The following is a 16,487-nucleotide window of genomic DNA, read 5'->3' as shown; positions in this document are numbered from 1 at the left end:
TGCTAGTGTAGAATACAAGATGGATTTAAAGGGTGGATTACCTCGTTGGAAAAAAAAAAAATAAACCCCAAAAAAAAGGTACAAAGAGGAATCACTCACATTTAGAATCTCTGTAGTAAACCCCCAAATATTTATATGTTGTGGTACTTTAATTAAAATATTGGAAGAATTTTTCAATCCCATTTTCCTCACTTCAAAACTAAAATTAAAAGACCTAAAGCATCTAAAGGCTCAGAGACACTGCTTTGGCTTTATTATACCTCTGAATGTTAAGGGGTTTCATTTTGTTAACTAGATTACTACCAGATTTGAGGAAATACAAGGATTACCTTTCCATAAACTCCAAAGTAATTATCTTCTACCTGTCATGTCAGACATAAAAGCACTTCTTACCAATATTTACAATTTACATGGATGCCACACCACTGAAGCAGTCCAAGTTTCATGTTTGTGAGTCTCAGAAGTATTTTTTCAACCAAATTACCAAAATGGACATGTTAAAATTGAATGGGCTCACTCCAACCAGTTCATTTGTACCCACACTACTTCAGAGCTAACTGATGAGTCCAATGCCTAAGGCTGTGCTGTATTATTATTTTTTAAGCCAACAGGCTTTGCTGTTCCCAAGAATTGATCTTGACAAATACACAAACAAATGCTWATATGGAGATCTAACTGCATGCTTGATCTTCATTTTATCTTTTGTAACTGCTGTCATGGTTATGATTATTTTTCTTGTAATAATTGCAATATTGTCTAYAAAGTTTTGATGAACATCATGAATGAGTCCCAGTTTCCTTGGGGAAATAGAAGCACTTAAGTTACCTTCCATTTTTTACCTACACAAGCACCATGGCTTGTCTCTTTTTGCATCACAACTTTCCTAGAGAAGTGAGCCACTGCTTTAGATCACTCATAAGCGTTCTTCCTGAAGCAGCAGATGTGATCAACATTTTAGATGCTGTATTTATGAGCCTTTCTTTACATCACACTTAGCACTCTTTGCACAAGCCATTACCTGAATACTTTCTGAGAAGGGCTCCTCTAGGGACTAGGCTTATTAATGAACTTTGGAACAGCATTTCCATAACCCTTCCTTCCACTGATTGGAGCACATTTATAGAGCTATCGACTCAGGTAATTTCACACACACACACACACACACACACACACACACACACACACACACACACAAAAGATTTGTTTGTTATCAACAGGCACTAAATATTACAGTAATAACTCTAGAGATTTACCAAGGCAATGATGGAAATGGGATTAGATATGTTTTTCTATTTGCAATTAAATATGTTTTTGACTTAGTAAGTAATTCTTAAAGGCAAAAGGAAAACAGTTAAAAATAAAATATAGTTACAAAATAACACACATATCCAATTCTACTAATGAGCACAGTTTATGATGATTTTGAGTAGATGAATTAACTTTTTAATAAGACAATATTAGACAAGCAAGCATAGTCTGCTGTTGTCTTCAAAAGTGCAAAGAACAATAAAAAGTCATCACCAAGATGTGTTTCTTAACCATACCTGCCATGAAATTGAGGGGATAGGGCAGAAGAAGGCCAAAACACTAATAACTTATGGAAATTCCCCAAAGTAAAAGCTTGTTTTTATACAGCAGAGTCCTCTTAGAGTAGTTGTGTGCAGTACCATGCCAGAGTGACTGTGAAGGTCTGCAGGGGTGAGTGAGAGCCCAGTGCTGGGTCTGGTCCTTGTAAGGTSGCTGCAGGGCCCCCAGAGCTCAAGCTCTGCAGCTTGAGCCAAGCTCATATAGCTCCATGGAACCACACAATAAACATACCCAAACTACCTCAGACACACCTGCATGAGCTGCAGTGATGGACACAGACCGAGGAGGATTATGTGAACAYGGCTGTGAGCATCCCAAATCTTGTTCCTTTCTTAAACAGAACCCAAGTAAAGCTAAGAAGTGCCTGTATATGTACAACTCACATTATTTCTTTAGTAATACAACTTCCAAGTCAAGTGATTTGATTTGAGAAGGTGAATGCCCTCTGTTTCAAGGTGCAAACAATCCAGGAGCACCTACAGATTTTCTTAAACAATCAGGCAAGAGAGGGAGTCAGAAGGGACACAGAGCCCGGGCACATCTCACTTCTCTGCCACCCCTACACGACAGTCTATCCTCCCATCCCACCACTACTTTGCTGAATGGAAATTACCAAGCATTGCCCAAGAAACCTCAAGCCATTCAACCCTGAAACATCACTGTTAGGGCATAAGAGTTACAGTTAATYCAGTAGTCAGCAGAGAGGAATCATCACTGTAACGGAGGAATCAGAAGAACAAATGCAAACATCATCTCTCACTCAGCAGAGCTTAAAGAGAATCAGTACATGATTTTCAGTGAGGATACTGTACCTAATGAAACTGGATCTGGATTCACTGGACTCTGCTGTCTGGAATGACTGCTGCTGCTGTTACCGCCTTTTTTTAAATCTTCCGCATCACTGTACCGCCGTATCCAGTAATTCAGCTCCTCACGGTCTGCTTCTTGACATCGCCGTAGGACTGTGAGAGATCGCCTTGTTTTTTCCACCATGTCCATTATACAGTTCAACAACTATCACAGTGGTGGATGGAGCAGAAAACAAAGAAGAATATTTTATTCACTGAGTGACATAATGATAAAGAAAATGTACTGAGTGCATGGGTTTTAATAATGAAGGAGTCCCTCTCTGTTCATCTTAAGCACAGCAGAAAAATTCTAGACTTGCTTTAAGAATGACAATCCCTTCCTTTTTAACTGRTGATCCTAAACTATACAGATAGGGACTTACAAGAGAAAGAGCAAAGACAAAGAGAAAAAGACTGAACAGTCTGTAGTCCTACTGCTAGTATTACATGGCACCACAGAGGAAACAAGTTGTGGTCCAAAACCAATGCCAACAAAATTTACAAGAGGTAATCAATTCAAGAGCAAATCCAAGTCTCAGATCCAGCATTTATAGAGAAAGTTCATTCCTCTTTTGGCAGTCTGTAATRATTAGGGTACTGCAGAAGACACTTGTCAGCAAGGCCTGATATGAACTGTCTAATGGAGAACATCAAGCCCTCTGATTTAATCAGCAAAGCTTTCAGAACTTGTCCTGGATTTCAGATAGGTTTGAAAAGAAAAATTTTAAATTCCTATCTTAAAAGGCATCCTTTAGACAATCATACACAAAAGTATATTTAGCCCTTACATGGTCAAGATGTTTCCACTCTTCTGCCCATTCTCTGTCTGTTAGCCTGTGATCAATCATTTCTTCTTGACGTGTGCCATGCAACCCTGCCAAAGAGGAGCAAATCATATTTACAATGTTGGGAGTCCTCTATGGTGAAAAAAAAAGSAGAAGAAAAAAGCCTATAAACAAAAACTTCATACTTTACCTGTTCCAGCATCAGGAATGCCACAACAAAAAAAAAATTGCTTCTTAAAAACTTTGCTCTAGGTTCTCTTTAGTACTTTTCACCACACAAGATGGTAGTGTTTTGTTCAACTTAATGTTTTCAATTCTTTAAGTTCTACATGTTGCAARATGACCTTTCAAAAGTGAACATAACTCTTTCTGACTAAATACAATTATTATATACATAAATATAACATAATACAAGATATAWTTTTTCATTTGCACTGCTTGAAGTCAACAAGGCAATTATTTGGTAACTCAGTGCATCGAATATGAGCTGTACTTTGGAGGGTTGAAAAAATATTAGTATAAACTCAGTGTTATTTCACTAAATACAGTAATTACTACCATGTCAACAGAACATCACTAAGGGTTCATCCTTTTACAGATATTTAAACAACATGTGCTTAAAATGTAGCACATATATCAGAGCAGCTGCCAACATGATACAACCAAGCCAATATTTATTATCAACACTCAAGGGGAACCGACACTTGTTCTTTGTTTAGCCTCCTCTATACAGATGCTGAATATTTGTAAGTTCCTCTTTTACTGAAGATTTGTTTAAAACAAGGAAGAACAGTAAGTGCAGATGTGAAGCAAAATCCAAGAGCATCAGACATCCCATTAAACTAAACCGTGCTGTGCGGGATGTGGCTGGCGCTTCTGCTGTTCACGTCCTCTGTAGACATCCCACACTCTGGAGATGTCACACACAGAACATTTCTCTTCTTCAACAGAACAACTTTCTTCTGCTCTAGGCTGAAATCAAGCTTAATCAATCAATGTGTTATCATCACAAATCTAGGATTAGAAAAATAAAAGGCTCTACCTATCCTAGCCTGCCATACACCTGAGCGTCCATGTCACCCATGCAGCTTTGAAAACACAGGTTGCTCCYGCTTCTGACCCTCTTAAAGACACAGTTCAATCCACTTTTACAAATATAAATCTGAAATAAGGCCATTAGAACCAGATGGATGGACAAACAGCCATAAAGGCTATATCTAAACAGTGGGTAAAAAAATCCTGTTCACAATATAGTTACAAGGGAAACAGAAAAATCTAAAAAAGCAATGGAGAAAATCAACGTGCCTTACCCATAGGTCTGTTTCTGTCCCTGAGGTCCCTGTGATTGGGGTGTCTGTATGAGTCCCTGTAGTGGTGGGCAATGGCCATATCATCCAAACGATAATGCTGAGGTGGAGGTGGGGTGGGATGAGGCAGACCATTGGGCTGATAAGATAAGCCATTATTTGGACTGTACCGCTGGCCTGGGCTAATAGTGCAGGGCCGCTTGCTTGGATGCTCTGAGTGCAAAGGCTCTCTGTCAAAGCCATTTTCTTTGGTTCTGAAAAACAAAGCAAAGGAATTTTAATTCACTTAGTGAACAGAGCTTGGGAACATGCACCCACACCTACACATGCAGMCTCAGGAACTAAAGTTTCTTCTTTTCACTTTGCTCCAAGTGTGTGGTGTTGCAGAACATTTCCTAACAATGCTCATTTGAAACATACAAACAAACAAACATTCACCTTCTTTAACCATCCCTGTAACTGGAGAAATACTAGGGGGTGAGACTTCTGATGGAGCCACTTACGGAGGGGCTGGAGAGCAAGCAGCCTTCACTGAGATCACCAGCTGATGGGGTGGATATACACATGCAATTGCAGAGGTGAAATAATCAACTGGTACATGAAGCTAGAGACCAAGAAATTCCTAACTTCAGTAGTGCTATAGTAGTAGTGCTTATGGTGATTAGGAGAAATCTGCAGTTCAATAAATGCTAGTTTTTTCAAGAAGACAGTCTAGTAGTGCATGCCAGTGTGCTGAAGATCAGCATGCCATGAGCTCCCATCCAGATCAGTGTCACAATGAGACTTTGGGAAAGAATTTACTCAACAAGATGAGAAATGCATCCTTCAGAGATTTCTGTATCATCTGGGCTATTCCAGTCAAAGCTGCTGTGACTGTCATTAATTTTGGAGGAAGATGTGGTTAGAATAAATTCCTCAGAAATGTTTAGGTTTTCCCACTCCATTACTCTTAGACAGGGGTTTTATGCTCAGGCAACTTGGAAGAGCTACTTAGGAGAAGGACAATGGTTCTTTATGTTCTAGATAACACTTCAATTCACTATCAGCTATTTCCAAAAAAGTCTCTACTTGACACCTCTGCCTGAGAACCTTGAACTCACACTGAACTAATTTTCCTTTAAAATAAAAAAAGGAAGACTAGAGTTACTTCAATGGGTTCACAACCCTTTAGCAAAGTTTCATTTCACTGAAATATGTTTTTTTTTACCACATGAATAAAGAAAGCCTACAAAATATTAGCTTTGATCAGAAAGTTTATTAGATATAAAAATTGCAAACTGAGGTTTCAWTCCTCCCTGCAAAAACCTTTATTAAACTGCTGATATATTCCAGCTTTTTWAAAAATTATCTCTGTAAGAAATGGATGGCATAATGTATCGTTCCTAGCAATAACACAGTTTTTGACACTTTGACAGAAAAGTAAATTTGAGCCAATTTTCTTGTTTCCCTGTTGTTAAAACCAACTGCCCTACAACAAACCTTYCCCCAGAAACCAATCAACCACCCTCAAAGACTGACAGTGGGGAAACACTCAATGTATTAATTGTCGCCCCTCAAGAGATTTCCATTTACTGCCAATGAGAGGAAGAATGAAACCAAATCATTGTCAATATCCTCTGGGAGAGAGGATCAAACTAAGATCTTGTAACTAGCAACAGGAAATTAAAAGATAGGCTGCAYTGTTTTCAGAAGGAGTGAAGCAATTTCTCAGAGACCTCACTAAAATTACTAATGCCAGAGAAGCTGMAGGTATATATATTTTATTAAACTGTAACTTGGCAAAAAGGGGAGCATCTTTCACCTTTCACAGCCGGACATCTATTCTAATTTTGGGCAGGTATAAAAGACATAGTTTGCTAAAGTAGAGCACGTACCTTTTTCCAAAACAAATGCAGCATGGCTGTGAAAACTCCTAACCAGGAAAACCTGAGGTTCATCATATATTCTTTTATTACTTTTGGGATGATGTAACTGCTTGCAATATCTGCCAATGGATAGTGATGTTCCTGACAGTTCTTCAAGACAAGTTTTGTATTTAGCTGCTGATGTATGTTTTCATAGCACATATCCAGTCCAAGTCATTGTGCTGGTATTCCAGTAGTCAAAATACCACMCAAGCAAAAAATGGACTTTTCTGTCTATGCAAGAAAAGCCATTAATTTGCYTAAGTTCTCTAGTGCTACAGTTATAATGTTCTCTAACTTATATGGGTAAAAGTCACAAACAGCAAACAACTCACTGGCTTTTTTTTGATCACTAAGTGTACGAAAAGTAAAGGCAGAAGAAAACTGGGGCACGTTGACAATCCAGTTATCCTTTTCTGGACTACAACTTGATGTAAAAATCTTATATTTTCATATAAATGTATATATTTGCACCTTAATGTACAGGTGTTTTATTTTTGTGGTTCTAAGGAATGCTTTGTACTTAATTACCTTAACTGGAATGCACTGTTTTAGCTTGGAAAACACACCAGCAAATCCACTGAACTCCAACATAGAAACTACCATGACMATTGAAAACACATTTACTGAAATARAAATCATGTTTTTGCTATTATGCTGGGTAATGGCTGCCATGTCTTTTCTGGGTGTTAAAATTTAWTTCCACAATTTGTTGATATGTTTTCTGCACTGACCAAATAAACAGCTTAGCAGAATATCAGAATGAGACTGTAGATAAACACATTTTATGTTTCTGACCATATAAAAATATATTAAAAGGTAACAACTTAGAGAAACTCATCAGAACAGGAATCACTGCCAAATTTACTGTATCTGAATATACTGAATATACTGAATATAGTGATAAAAGACAAGGTACTGAAGAGTGCCATAATTCAGGTGCTCTGAATTCAGCCTACTACTCTGCTTCTGATCTCAGTCTCACTGATTCTTTTAGATCTCACCCCCTTGGGGCAACAGCTATTCCCCAGGTGCCTGAGAGAGCATTCCTGTTTCCCAGTAACTGGCAGACCATTGTGAATAGTAGCTCCAAGTATAACACTGTCACAATTTTAATCTGTTTTCATCTGATTTTGCAAAGTAACCACAAGATGTAGAGAGGAAATAACAGTGAAAGTGTAGGAAACATGACTGACACTTTTTTCTTGCTCCTGTTGGCCCCATTTTCCTTGATGTGCACATAAATTAACACTGTTACTTGGAAAATTGGCAATATGATAAAGACGGGGTCCTTCAGCTATAAACACACAAGAGGTCATTTTACTTGAAGCCATGATTTACTCAGATTAAGGATAGCAGAACAGACACTGCTTTTTAATCTGTACCCAGTTAATAGAATTTATGTTGTTAGTAGGTTGTAATTTCAGTTTTAAATTATTGCAATTTAAGAATAATTTCCTGGGTAGAAAATCTGACTATGCAAAACTGCATTGGCTAGAAAATTACATCTTACCTGATCAAGAGTATTACACCAATTTCAAAGAACACTACTAAAGTCATTTTACAAGGGGACAAAGCTGTTCATCTACTATTTGTGCAAGATGCTTTGATTTAAACCAACTTCCACCAATAAAGGTTTGATGAACCAAACAAATTATAATGCTTTGCTGGAATAAAGTAGTTGTTCATAATACTGTGTTACAGAAAAGATTATTCCTGCCTTGCTAACAGTTCATATTATGAAAATTATTTTAAAATTCCTCATAATTACACATGGCATACAAGGAGCACAGYTGCAAGAGCTGTGAGCATCCTTTACCTTATTGAGATATTGAAGAGCCTCTTCAAGATTTACCTAASAGTATAATCAAACTTGATCTCTGTGCCCAGGTACCTTCAACATGTATTTCCTGTCATGGGTTCCAAGTGTACAGCAACCACAGCAGCACTTTCTAAAGTCACAATACAATCAGGGCCACTTTTGTTTTCTTCTCACTCAAAATTAATCCTATTCTAACAGAATTTTTTGCTATCCTATATCCACTTTGTAGGCAGCTGTCCTAAATGTAAAGTCACTATATCACATGTTCACATGCCATATAGTCCTTCCCAGCAATCTCAAAGGATGAGTAAACTGGCAAAAAGTTTTTTGTGATTAATGCATTTAAAATAATGTAATTTATAATTAAGCATTCATTCATCAAAATAAAAACTCACTTTGGTCCAAGTTCCTTTGAATTACTACAGTAGAATGTAAACTCCAAAACTTGTAAACAAAATACAGTGAACACTTCGTTYATGACATGTCATGAACAAATTACCAAAATGTGTTGTCTCCTCAGGTGTCAGTTTTCCTCTCTTGCAGTGACTGATGGTTCCCAGTGTTATTACAGAAACAGATTGATCTTTTTAATGAGCTAGTTTAATAGACTCCAAAATCTCACCGTGGCTGCTCATCCGTGTCAGACCATATGCACCAAGAAAACATTCAGTAAAACACGAAGCTCTGCTGTCAGATTGCTCTATAAAACCTCACATACAGTAGAGTTGGATATGCAGATAAATAACCAGAATTATTGGAAAATGGATATGCAAAAAAGGTTCTGAAATTATAAGCAGAAAAAATTACTGTATGTGGATTTTAACAAAAAAATCACGAGGCAACTGTGGTTACATGTAACACACATTCCACTTTCTTTGCCTATTCCTTTACTATACTCTGCCTCTACTGGGATCAGTGGTATGCAGTTAGCCATGCCCAAATGAAAAATATAAATGTGTGTGTGTGTATATATATATATATATATAAACTCACATTCTATACAATTCATGCATGTATATATACATATATCATATACCTTAGGAAGTGAAAAGGAAACCACAGTTTACTTCAGTAAGGCACACATCTTCAATCAAAATTACTCCAACTGCATTTAGTTCTGGAAATATGTGGCCTTTGAGCAATCTTTTTCCATTTACTCCATGGAGTCACAGTAAACCCTACTCTTAAAGGATGTCTGATATCGTCTGCTGCATTTTCATTAGTATATTTGAAAACTACTTATAKATCTAAACAAAAGGTGTATATATATGTATATATATATGCCCAGATGTTTCCTCGTGCTCCTCTGTAAACAATTAAAATAATTAATAATGTAATGACCATAAAGCCAGACAAGTATTTGGTTTCAATACTCACTCAGTCTAGGCATGTTCTGCCTCTGAGGACAGTTTTTTGTGGTTGATTTACTTACATTATCCAAATTAAAAGGTATGCAGACTCCAATTCAGTGAATTTAAGAATCTTTCCAAAAGCATCTTGTTCTTTTTACTAAATCTGTTGTACACATGTTCTTGAGTGCACAAGACAATTCCACTGAACTTGGTTCAGCCAAAATTACCACTCCTTTTTTTTTTTTTCTGTATAGTTTTTATTATAGTCATAGCCAATGGAGAAGTAGATGTGACTAGCCAGTGACTGTTGCTCAATGACTGAACAAAACCAATTTATTTTTTAAGCTCAAGGTACCATTCCAATGGGGACACTGGGAGTCCCTTTTCATGTGAGCATTTGTCATTACAGCAAACRGTTGCAGAGTCAAAAAAGAAGGATGGGTTTTTCTGAAACACCAGTTCCCCATAACTAAGGAGCTGAATTTCAGGCTGCAATTGACAGAAGATGCCACACCTTGCAGTGTGCAGGCCTGTGGGACACCCCAAACCACACACCCTCCTTGGACCCTGGGAATTCAAACACAGGCTTTTGCCCATAACACAGAAAGTTAAACTGTCTACCCCTCACCCCAAAAGCTGCATTACCACCTGCGGAGGAACAATGATGGCCACTTTTGTTTGCTTTTCTTGGAAAGAAGACTCTCCAGGTTGTTCACAGCCTAAGAGAGACTTCAGTTGTGAAGCCAAAGGCACAGGAATTCACAAGCAGAGACTTAAGAATTTCAAGAGCACAGAATTTAACTAAAAGGAAATGCTAAGAACAAAAATCATAAACCAGACCCAAATCTCTCTAGGTCTGGGCCTCAGTTTTAATTAAAAGGTGAAGGCTGAATTTAAAATCCAATATTCTCCTGATCTGCTGGTCTCTTTATGGGCTAATCTAATGTCCTTTTTGCTATAAAACCAATACAGGGTCTTYGCATTACATAATTCTTGTTCTAGTCTCTGTCTGCACCACCCATCTTCTCTTTTACAAGCAGGACTGAAGATAACACAAGTGAGACTGTATTTATTACAAAATAACCAAAATTTAACGCTGTCAAACTGGGTCTCAATGGGAGGAAGCATTAATCCAAATGCTAAGGACAGAAAGCAATGGATATACTTTTTGCATTTTTCCTTTGTAGCTTTATGGAACAGAGAAAAAAGAGTAAGTTAGGGCTGTCAGGAAGGCACATCCCTCTTCTCCTCTGTATTCTGTCAAGCACAACCTCCCTGGCTTATGAGATAATTTCATGYGTGTCTGTCTCCTTGGAGGAAAAAATGTTGTGTCTGCTACTGACGTTGGACAATGGCATGCTGACATTTAAATTATTCAATAACTTAAGATATTAAGAAGCCTTTTTAACAGATGTTTTGGTACATTACTGTGCAAAGATTGAGGACATATAGAACTGCCCCAAGGTGCTAAATTTCAGCTTTGGAGAAGTTATTTCCTTGCACAGAGWAAGAGAATACATATAAAGAATCCAAAAATTAAACATCTTTCTAGGGTGCAGAAACACGCTTGTGTTAACCCTAATAGTTGCTTCAGTCTGGTCTAGTCTGGAAAAACTGGTGCAAAGAGGCTAGGTAAACATAAAAAGAGCTCTGTACATTAATTTTCTCATTGGTCCATAGTGATTTTTCTAAAACACAATCTCAGRAAAACTAATTTCAAATACTTTCACATATTTTTCTATCTAATGGCTATGCTACTTTAAATTTTACCATTCACTTCTGGCTATGAGATTCCTAAAGTTTTACTGTGAGCTTTCAGATTTTGTTCTCTCTTTATTTTTGTGCCATTTAAGTCTGTTCCAACACAAGTGTCACCTGTACAAAGTTATGAGGCTTCTTGAATTTGCAAATCTTCATATCTTTCATTTAAAGGATAATTAGGACACTTGCATTACTCAGGTAGTGGTATTTGGCAAAACAGCATAATAAAGGTTTTGCACACTATAAAACCCATGACAAACAAATCAGTGAAAAATACAATACTTAAGTCTCCCAAAGGTAAAATGCAAATGCCTGTAGAATTTCTAACATTAGCATCGGAAGACAGTTAAAAGTAAACAACCATAAGAGTAATTTCCTTGGAACACTAAACAAAGAACTTTACTCCAAAAAGTAAAAACTGTTCCGTRTCCCTAAAGCTACTGTACTTCACCCACATGCATTCGCTTGCCCCATTTCTGCATGGACTCTTTTCTCAGCTCAGTAACAAAGCAGATTTCAGTGAACATTCCTCCACTTTGGAAGAAATATCCTCATGTATATTCCACATATGGATATGGAAATATGGCACAGGAGAAGGAGTCAAAGCCCTGACTGTGCTCTGGGGTTTGCCTTGCACTTCCCAATATAAATGCTTAGCGACTCTCCTCATATTTAATGTTGAGTTCAACAAAATGTCAAATGCAAAGGACTTGCATATGGAGTTGGCATGATCTGCTGCTTSTCACTTCACGACAGAAATACTGTGCACAACATAATACTGTGCTGACCATTACTTCCAYGTGGATGTGACCACAGTGTGTCCTTAGGGGACTGAACCAGTGTGTGCACATTCTGTATTGATATACACAGAAATACAGATGTGTAAGTAACTCTCTAAGTATGTACATGTATGTATATGTAGACATGCATAAGCAGGGCTGTTATGACAGGGCATGGGATAATGATTTTAAGCTTATAAGAGAGTAGATTTAGACTAGGTATAAGGAAGAAATTTTTAAYGAGGAAGGTGGTGAAAATTGGCACAGGTTGGCCAGAGAAGTGGAAATGCCCCATCTCTGGAAACATTCACAGTCAGGTTGGACCTGAAGGCAGGACAGGACCCTCACCCAGGGAACACCATCCAAGAGACTCCTCAGCACCCACCCACACGCTCCCCCCTTGCTGGTGGAGCTCAGCACCTCGGGCCCAYGGACACTCCGAGCAGGGCAGGAAAGGCACAATGGTGCTCACCTGTCTGGAGTTCGCCTCTTCCCGTTTTCGTTCACATCGAGAAGCAGCTCTGAGGAGTCAACAGGTGAGGTGGTGCTGGCATCCAGAAGCAGCTGTTCGTGCTGGGCGAGGTACTGGGCTGGGTTCTGCTTGGCTAGCCTTGCACAGTGCAGCAGCTCCCGCTGCAGCAGGGGCAGATTGGCCTGCAAGAGCAGAGCACGCATTAACAGGGCAGCTTGCAAGCCGTTTCAGCAGAGATGAAGAAGAAAAATCAGAAATTAGAGGAAAGCCTGCTCTGAGTTGAAACTGTTGAACTGTTGAAACTGTTCAGCTCTGAGTTGAACCTTCATCCCCAGCTAGGTTTGTTGTGGTTAGCTGCCTGAAAGCAGGCAGCCGCCAAAAGCGGTTGTAGCTGTACTAAGTATGCATGGAAGGCTGGGAGTTTACTGAAAATGTAAAAGAAAATGGTAAGTGCTGTGAGAAAATCAGGTCTGAGTTCCACATCTTTAAAGAGGGAAAAAGCACTGTCTTGGCTGACTTCTGCTTTCTTACTATCCAAAACCCGATCTCCTATGGAGTAGCTGTTTTCAACAAGTGACAATCCTTCCTSAAGATTTGTTTCCCATTCAGACTGMAGCTAGTACTCAGAAATTGTCTGAAACTGGGAGATCTGCAGGTCTATAAGCTCTTTCAGTCACCATCCTTCAAGGGCCTTGGGGACAACAGGATTGAGAATAGGATTGCCCTCAGCTTTCCCATTACACTTGCAGCTACACATTAAGATAAAGATTACAACAAAATCTCACGTTCCAGAGCTTCGGTTAATCACCCGGAGGGCTACAATCCTCCTCCTAGCCAGATGTAGCTTGAAGGATTTCTAACTGTTCTCTCATGGCCCCASTGGGACGTGGGTCATGGGCTGGAGATTACCAGGACTCAGACAAAGAGAACTAAAAATGCTCATTGATCCCTGGGCAGCACGTTTTGCCCATCTACTGGGGTCATACTTAGTCATAGTTTTTGTCAGAACAGGTAGAATCTGTATGTCCTTTCCCTCTGCAAAGACAGTAACACATCTTGGGAAACATCTTCYTTTCTTTGCAGCACGTGCCAACATCAGTACTAAGATAGGCCACTCATTTTTTACCTGATTATTTATTAGCAAAGTGATGTGCCCTGACCTCTCTTGTTCCATGGCTACCACACAATGATTTTGCACTTCAGAATTTCCAAGTATTGCACTAAATTTCATAACCTTTAGTAACTAAAGATAAGACAAAGAACTTCAATAGTTTCCTTTGTTTTTAAATTAACTCCCACTTAAAAAAAATCCCAAACAAACGAAAACAAAAAAAAAAAAACCCAGTTCTTTTTTAAACAGGAAAATACTGCTTAAGTCAAAAAAGTTCCGAAAGTAATGTGCAGGGAACAAAATAAAAAGCAGATGTTCTGGAAAGTTTTGAGTACAGGATCTTGGTAAATTACATTAGTTAGCATTATAACAATGGCAAATGCTCCAGCACCTGTTGCTGTACCATAAGAGCAGAACTACTGTGCCACAAAAAATGCCAGAATAGAGTCAGTACATGAGAAACCTTTCACAATGAAGAAAAAACTAGAAATTGCTATCAGTTATTCATCTTAGGATGGAAAAACGGTTGTGGAATATGGAAATCTTTTCAGACCTACAGAGAAGTATTTTGTGAAAGAACCAAATGTATATTTTCATATGGTTATCACAGAGAGAGAGAGAGAGAGAGAGAGAGAGAGAGACTGACTGTGTCATGAGCAAGGTTTTTCACTTGTTTTAATTTCACTGTTCTGTTAAAAAGCTCACACAGAATACAAGTCAAGAAACCGAATTATCTGAACTGCCCCACATGGTAGAAAATGGTTGGAGAAGTTCACATACAYTTACAAATAAATATCTGGAAGAACTAAAAGAATCAGATCTAGTATTTGAATAGCGGTACACACTTTCAAGATCTATCATCATATCTCAGCATGCCTGTGAAGTAGAAATGTGGAGGCCCTACTTAGCAGGTGACTAATGAAGGGAGAAACAACACATTTGTGTTCCTTATCCACTATCACAAACAAAAAGGACACATTTAATACATGGGAACTCCCAGAGACAACCAAATTTTGAATTGTTCAGCAAAAACCTGATTTATTTTACTTGTTTTCCTTCTCCTAAAGAAATGTTCATTCTTGCTCTTTACACATAAACATGACCATTTGCAGATAAATTTACCTAAATAGATTGAACAGATTTTCTTTGCACAGAACAAGCATGTGCAACTTTTAATATGTGTATTAAACATGGATACATTCAGTTTCTTAACTTTTGTATAAGTTATTATAGAAAACTATGATTTACATGCCTTATAATTTGGGTTTGTAAAAGCATAAAGTAATATTTTGAAAAGTACTTAAAGTCAAGAAAAGCAGTATTTAAAAATTTATAGTTCAGCTCAAGTACTTTCAATCTGCTCAAGACATTATTCTAAACAATCTTGATCAAACCATATATTAATAAATAATTAGATATTGGGAGAAAACTAATCAGGAGCTCTCTGTAGGTAGGTCTAGTGTACAGCAGCTTCTGGTCACCATGGCCCTGACACACAAGAAACAGTTTTTTGGGAGATACCAAGAACTACTTTTGAATGCAGAATGAAACAGCAATATTCTCCCTATTGAGAGCAGGGTGAGATGGGGCTCCTAAGGCAATTCAAGCATGCTCATAGAGACTCTGAAACAAAAATGGCCTTGGACACAAAGAGGTTCTGCTCTGACAGCAAAGGCAGTTCCACACACCTGCAGCAGCACATTTGYCCCAGCATTGCTGTAGACAGACTTCTGTACCTGTGCATGTGAGAGATACAAACCAGTTCTCAACCATGAAAGCACTGAAAGCAAACAAACATGACATTACTGGCTTGCACTACCCTAAAATGTTGSATTTCAATGTGTGAAACATGCTCCCACTCTAGTTTTGGATTGGACCTTATATCCTTCAAGATTTAGGCAGTATCTTAGCCTCCTCCATCAGCAACAGATATGTGTCAGTATTATAATTTAAATTGAAAAGGCTTCATTAGAACACAGTACAAAATTAGGCTTTGATGTTTTTATAATTGTGAGTTTAAATAAATTATTACAGATGTATTAAAAATAAAGGTTTAAATTAAGAAAACTGCATTCAGAGAGCCTGAGTAACTAAAAATTATCAAATCGTCTATTTGTACTKATACTTAAAACAAATATGCACAGCACATCTATTGAAAAACAGTGTTGCCAGTACTGAACATGTACACCATGTACCACTTAAATTTAATAGATTAAATGCTGCTTGATATTAATATAGGAAATATGCACAAAAAAAGCCAGGGAAGGTTTCTGCAGTTGAATCATCTTATCTTTCTCTGAACCAGAATTGTTAGAAAGATAAGCAATTCTATGACTATTTATTATCTGTAATAGATCAGCGCTCCCTGGCGTGAGGCACTGCTCAAACACATGGTGAAGAGTAGCTTCTTTCCCAGAATTTTTATTACAGCAACACAAATATTGGCTTCTGACTGCAACGTAGCGTTTGGTAGACCTAGCAATCTGTAGTGGATCTAGACCAGACAGGATATACACTGTGTGAAAGGTTTCAAGAAGGTTTGAGTGACTTGCCTAGAATCAGGTAACAGAGAGAGGCAAAGCTGGGAATAGAAAATAAGTCTGGCKTCAGGACAAGTCTTTAGGACAGAAGGGAGTGCAGGGCCCAAGAGTCTCTCTCTTGCTGTGGAGCATGGCCAGAGCCTAACTCTGGTCCTGGGAAGTGATATTGCAATGCTAGCACAGTCTTGAAGACAAAAAAAGCCTCTTAGCTAAAATTCC

The 16,487-nt window shown here is 38.2% G+C and overlaps 1 protein-coding gene across 3 annotated transcripts in view; it reads right to left on the bottom strand.

Annotated features, from left to right (window-relative positions):
* Positions 1–16,487, bottom strand: part of RUNX1T1 (RUNX1 partner transcriptional co-repressor 1) — a 111,943-nt gene that overhangs the window by 21,716 nt on the left and 73,740 nt on the right. For all 3 annotated transcript variants that reach the window (XM_057370359.1, XM_057370360.1, XM_057370361.1), the window contains 4 exons: positions 12,618–12,799; positions 4,531–4,781; positions 3,224–3,309; positions 2,400–2,601 (listed from right to left, as the gene is read on the bottom strand). In XM_057370359.1, the coding sequence (XP_057226342.1) occupies positions 2,400–2,601; positions 3,224–3,309; positions 4,531–4,781; positions 12,618–12,799 (721 nt within the window). The remainder of the gene's footprint in view (positions 1–2,399; positions 2,602–3,223; positions 3,310–4,530; positions 4,782–12,617; positions 12,800–16,487) is intronic.

This window comes from Malurus melanocephalus, unplaced genomic scaffold, assembly GCF_030028575.1.
Source record: "Malurus melanocephalus ecotype Western Australia unplaced genomic scaffold, MMel_1.1 scaffold_123, whole genome shotgun sequence".
Taxonomy (NCBI): Eukaryota; Metazoa; Chordata; class Aves; order Passeriformes; family Maluridae; genus Malurus; species Malurus melanocephalus.
The sequence above is the reverse complement of the archived record's forward strand: the minus strand, read 5'-3'. Positions and strand labels throughout refer to the sequence as shown.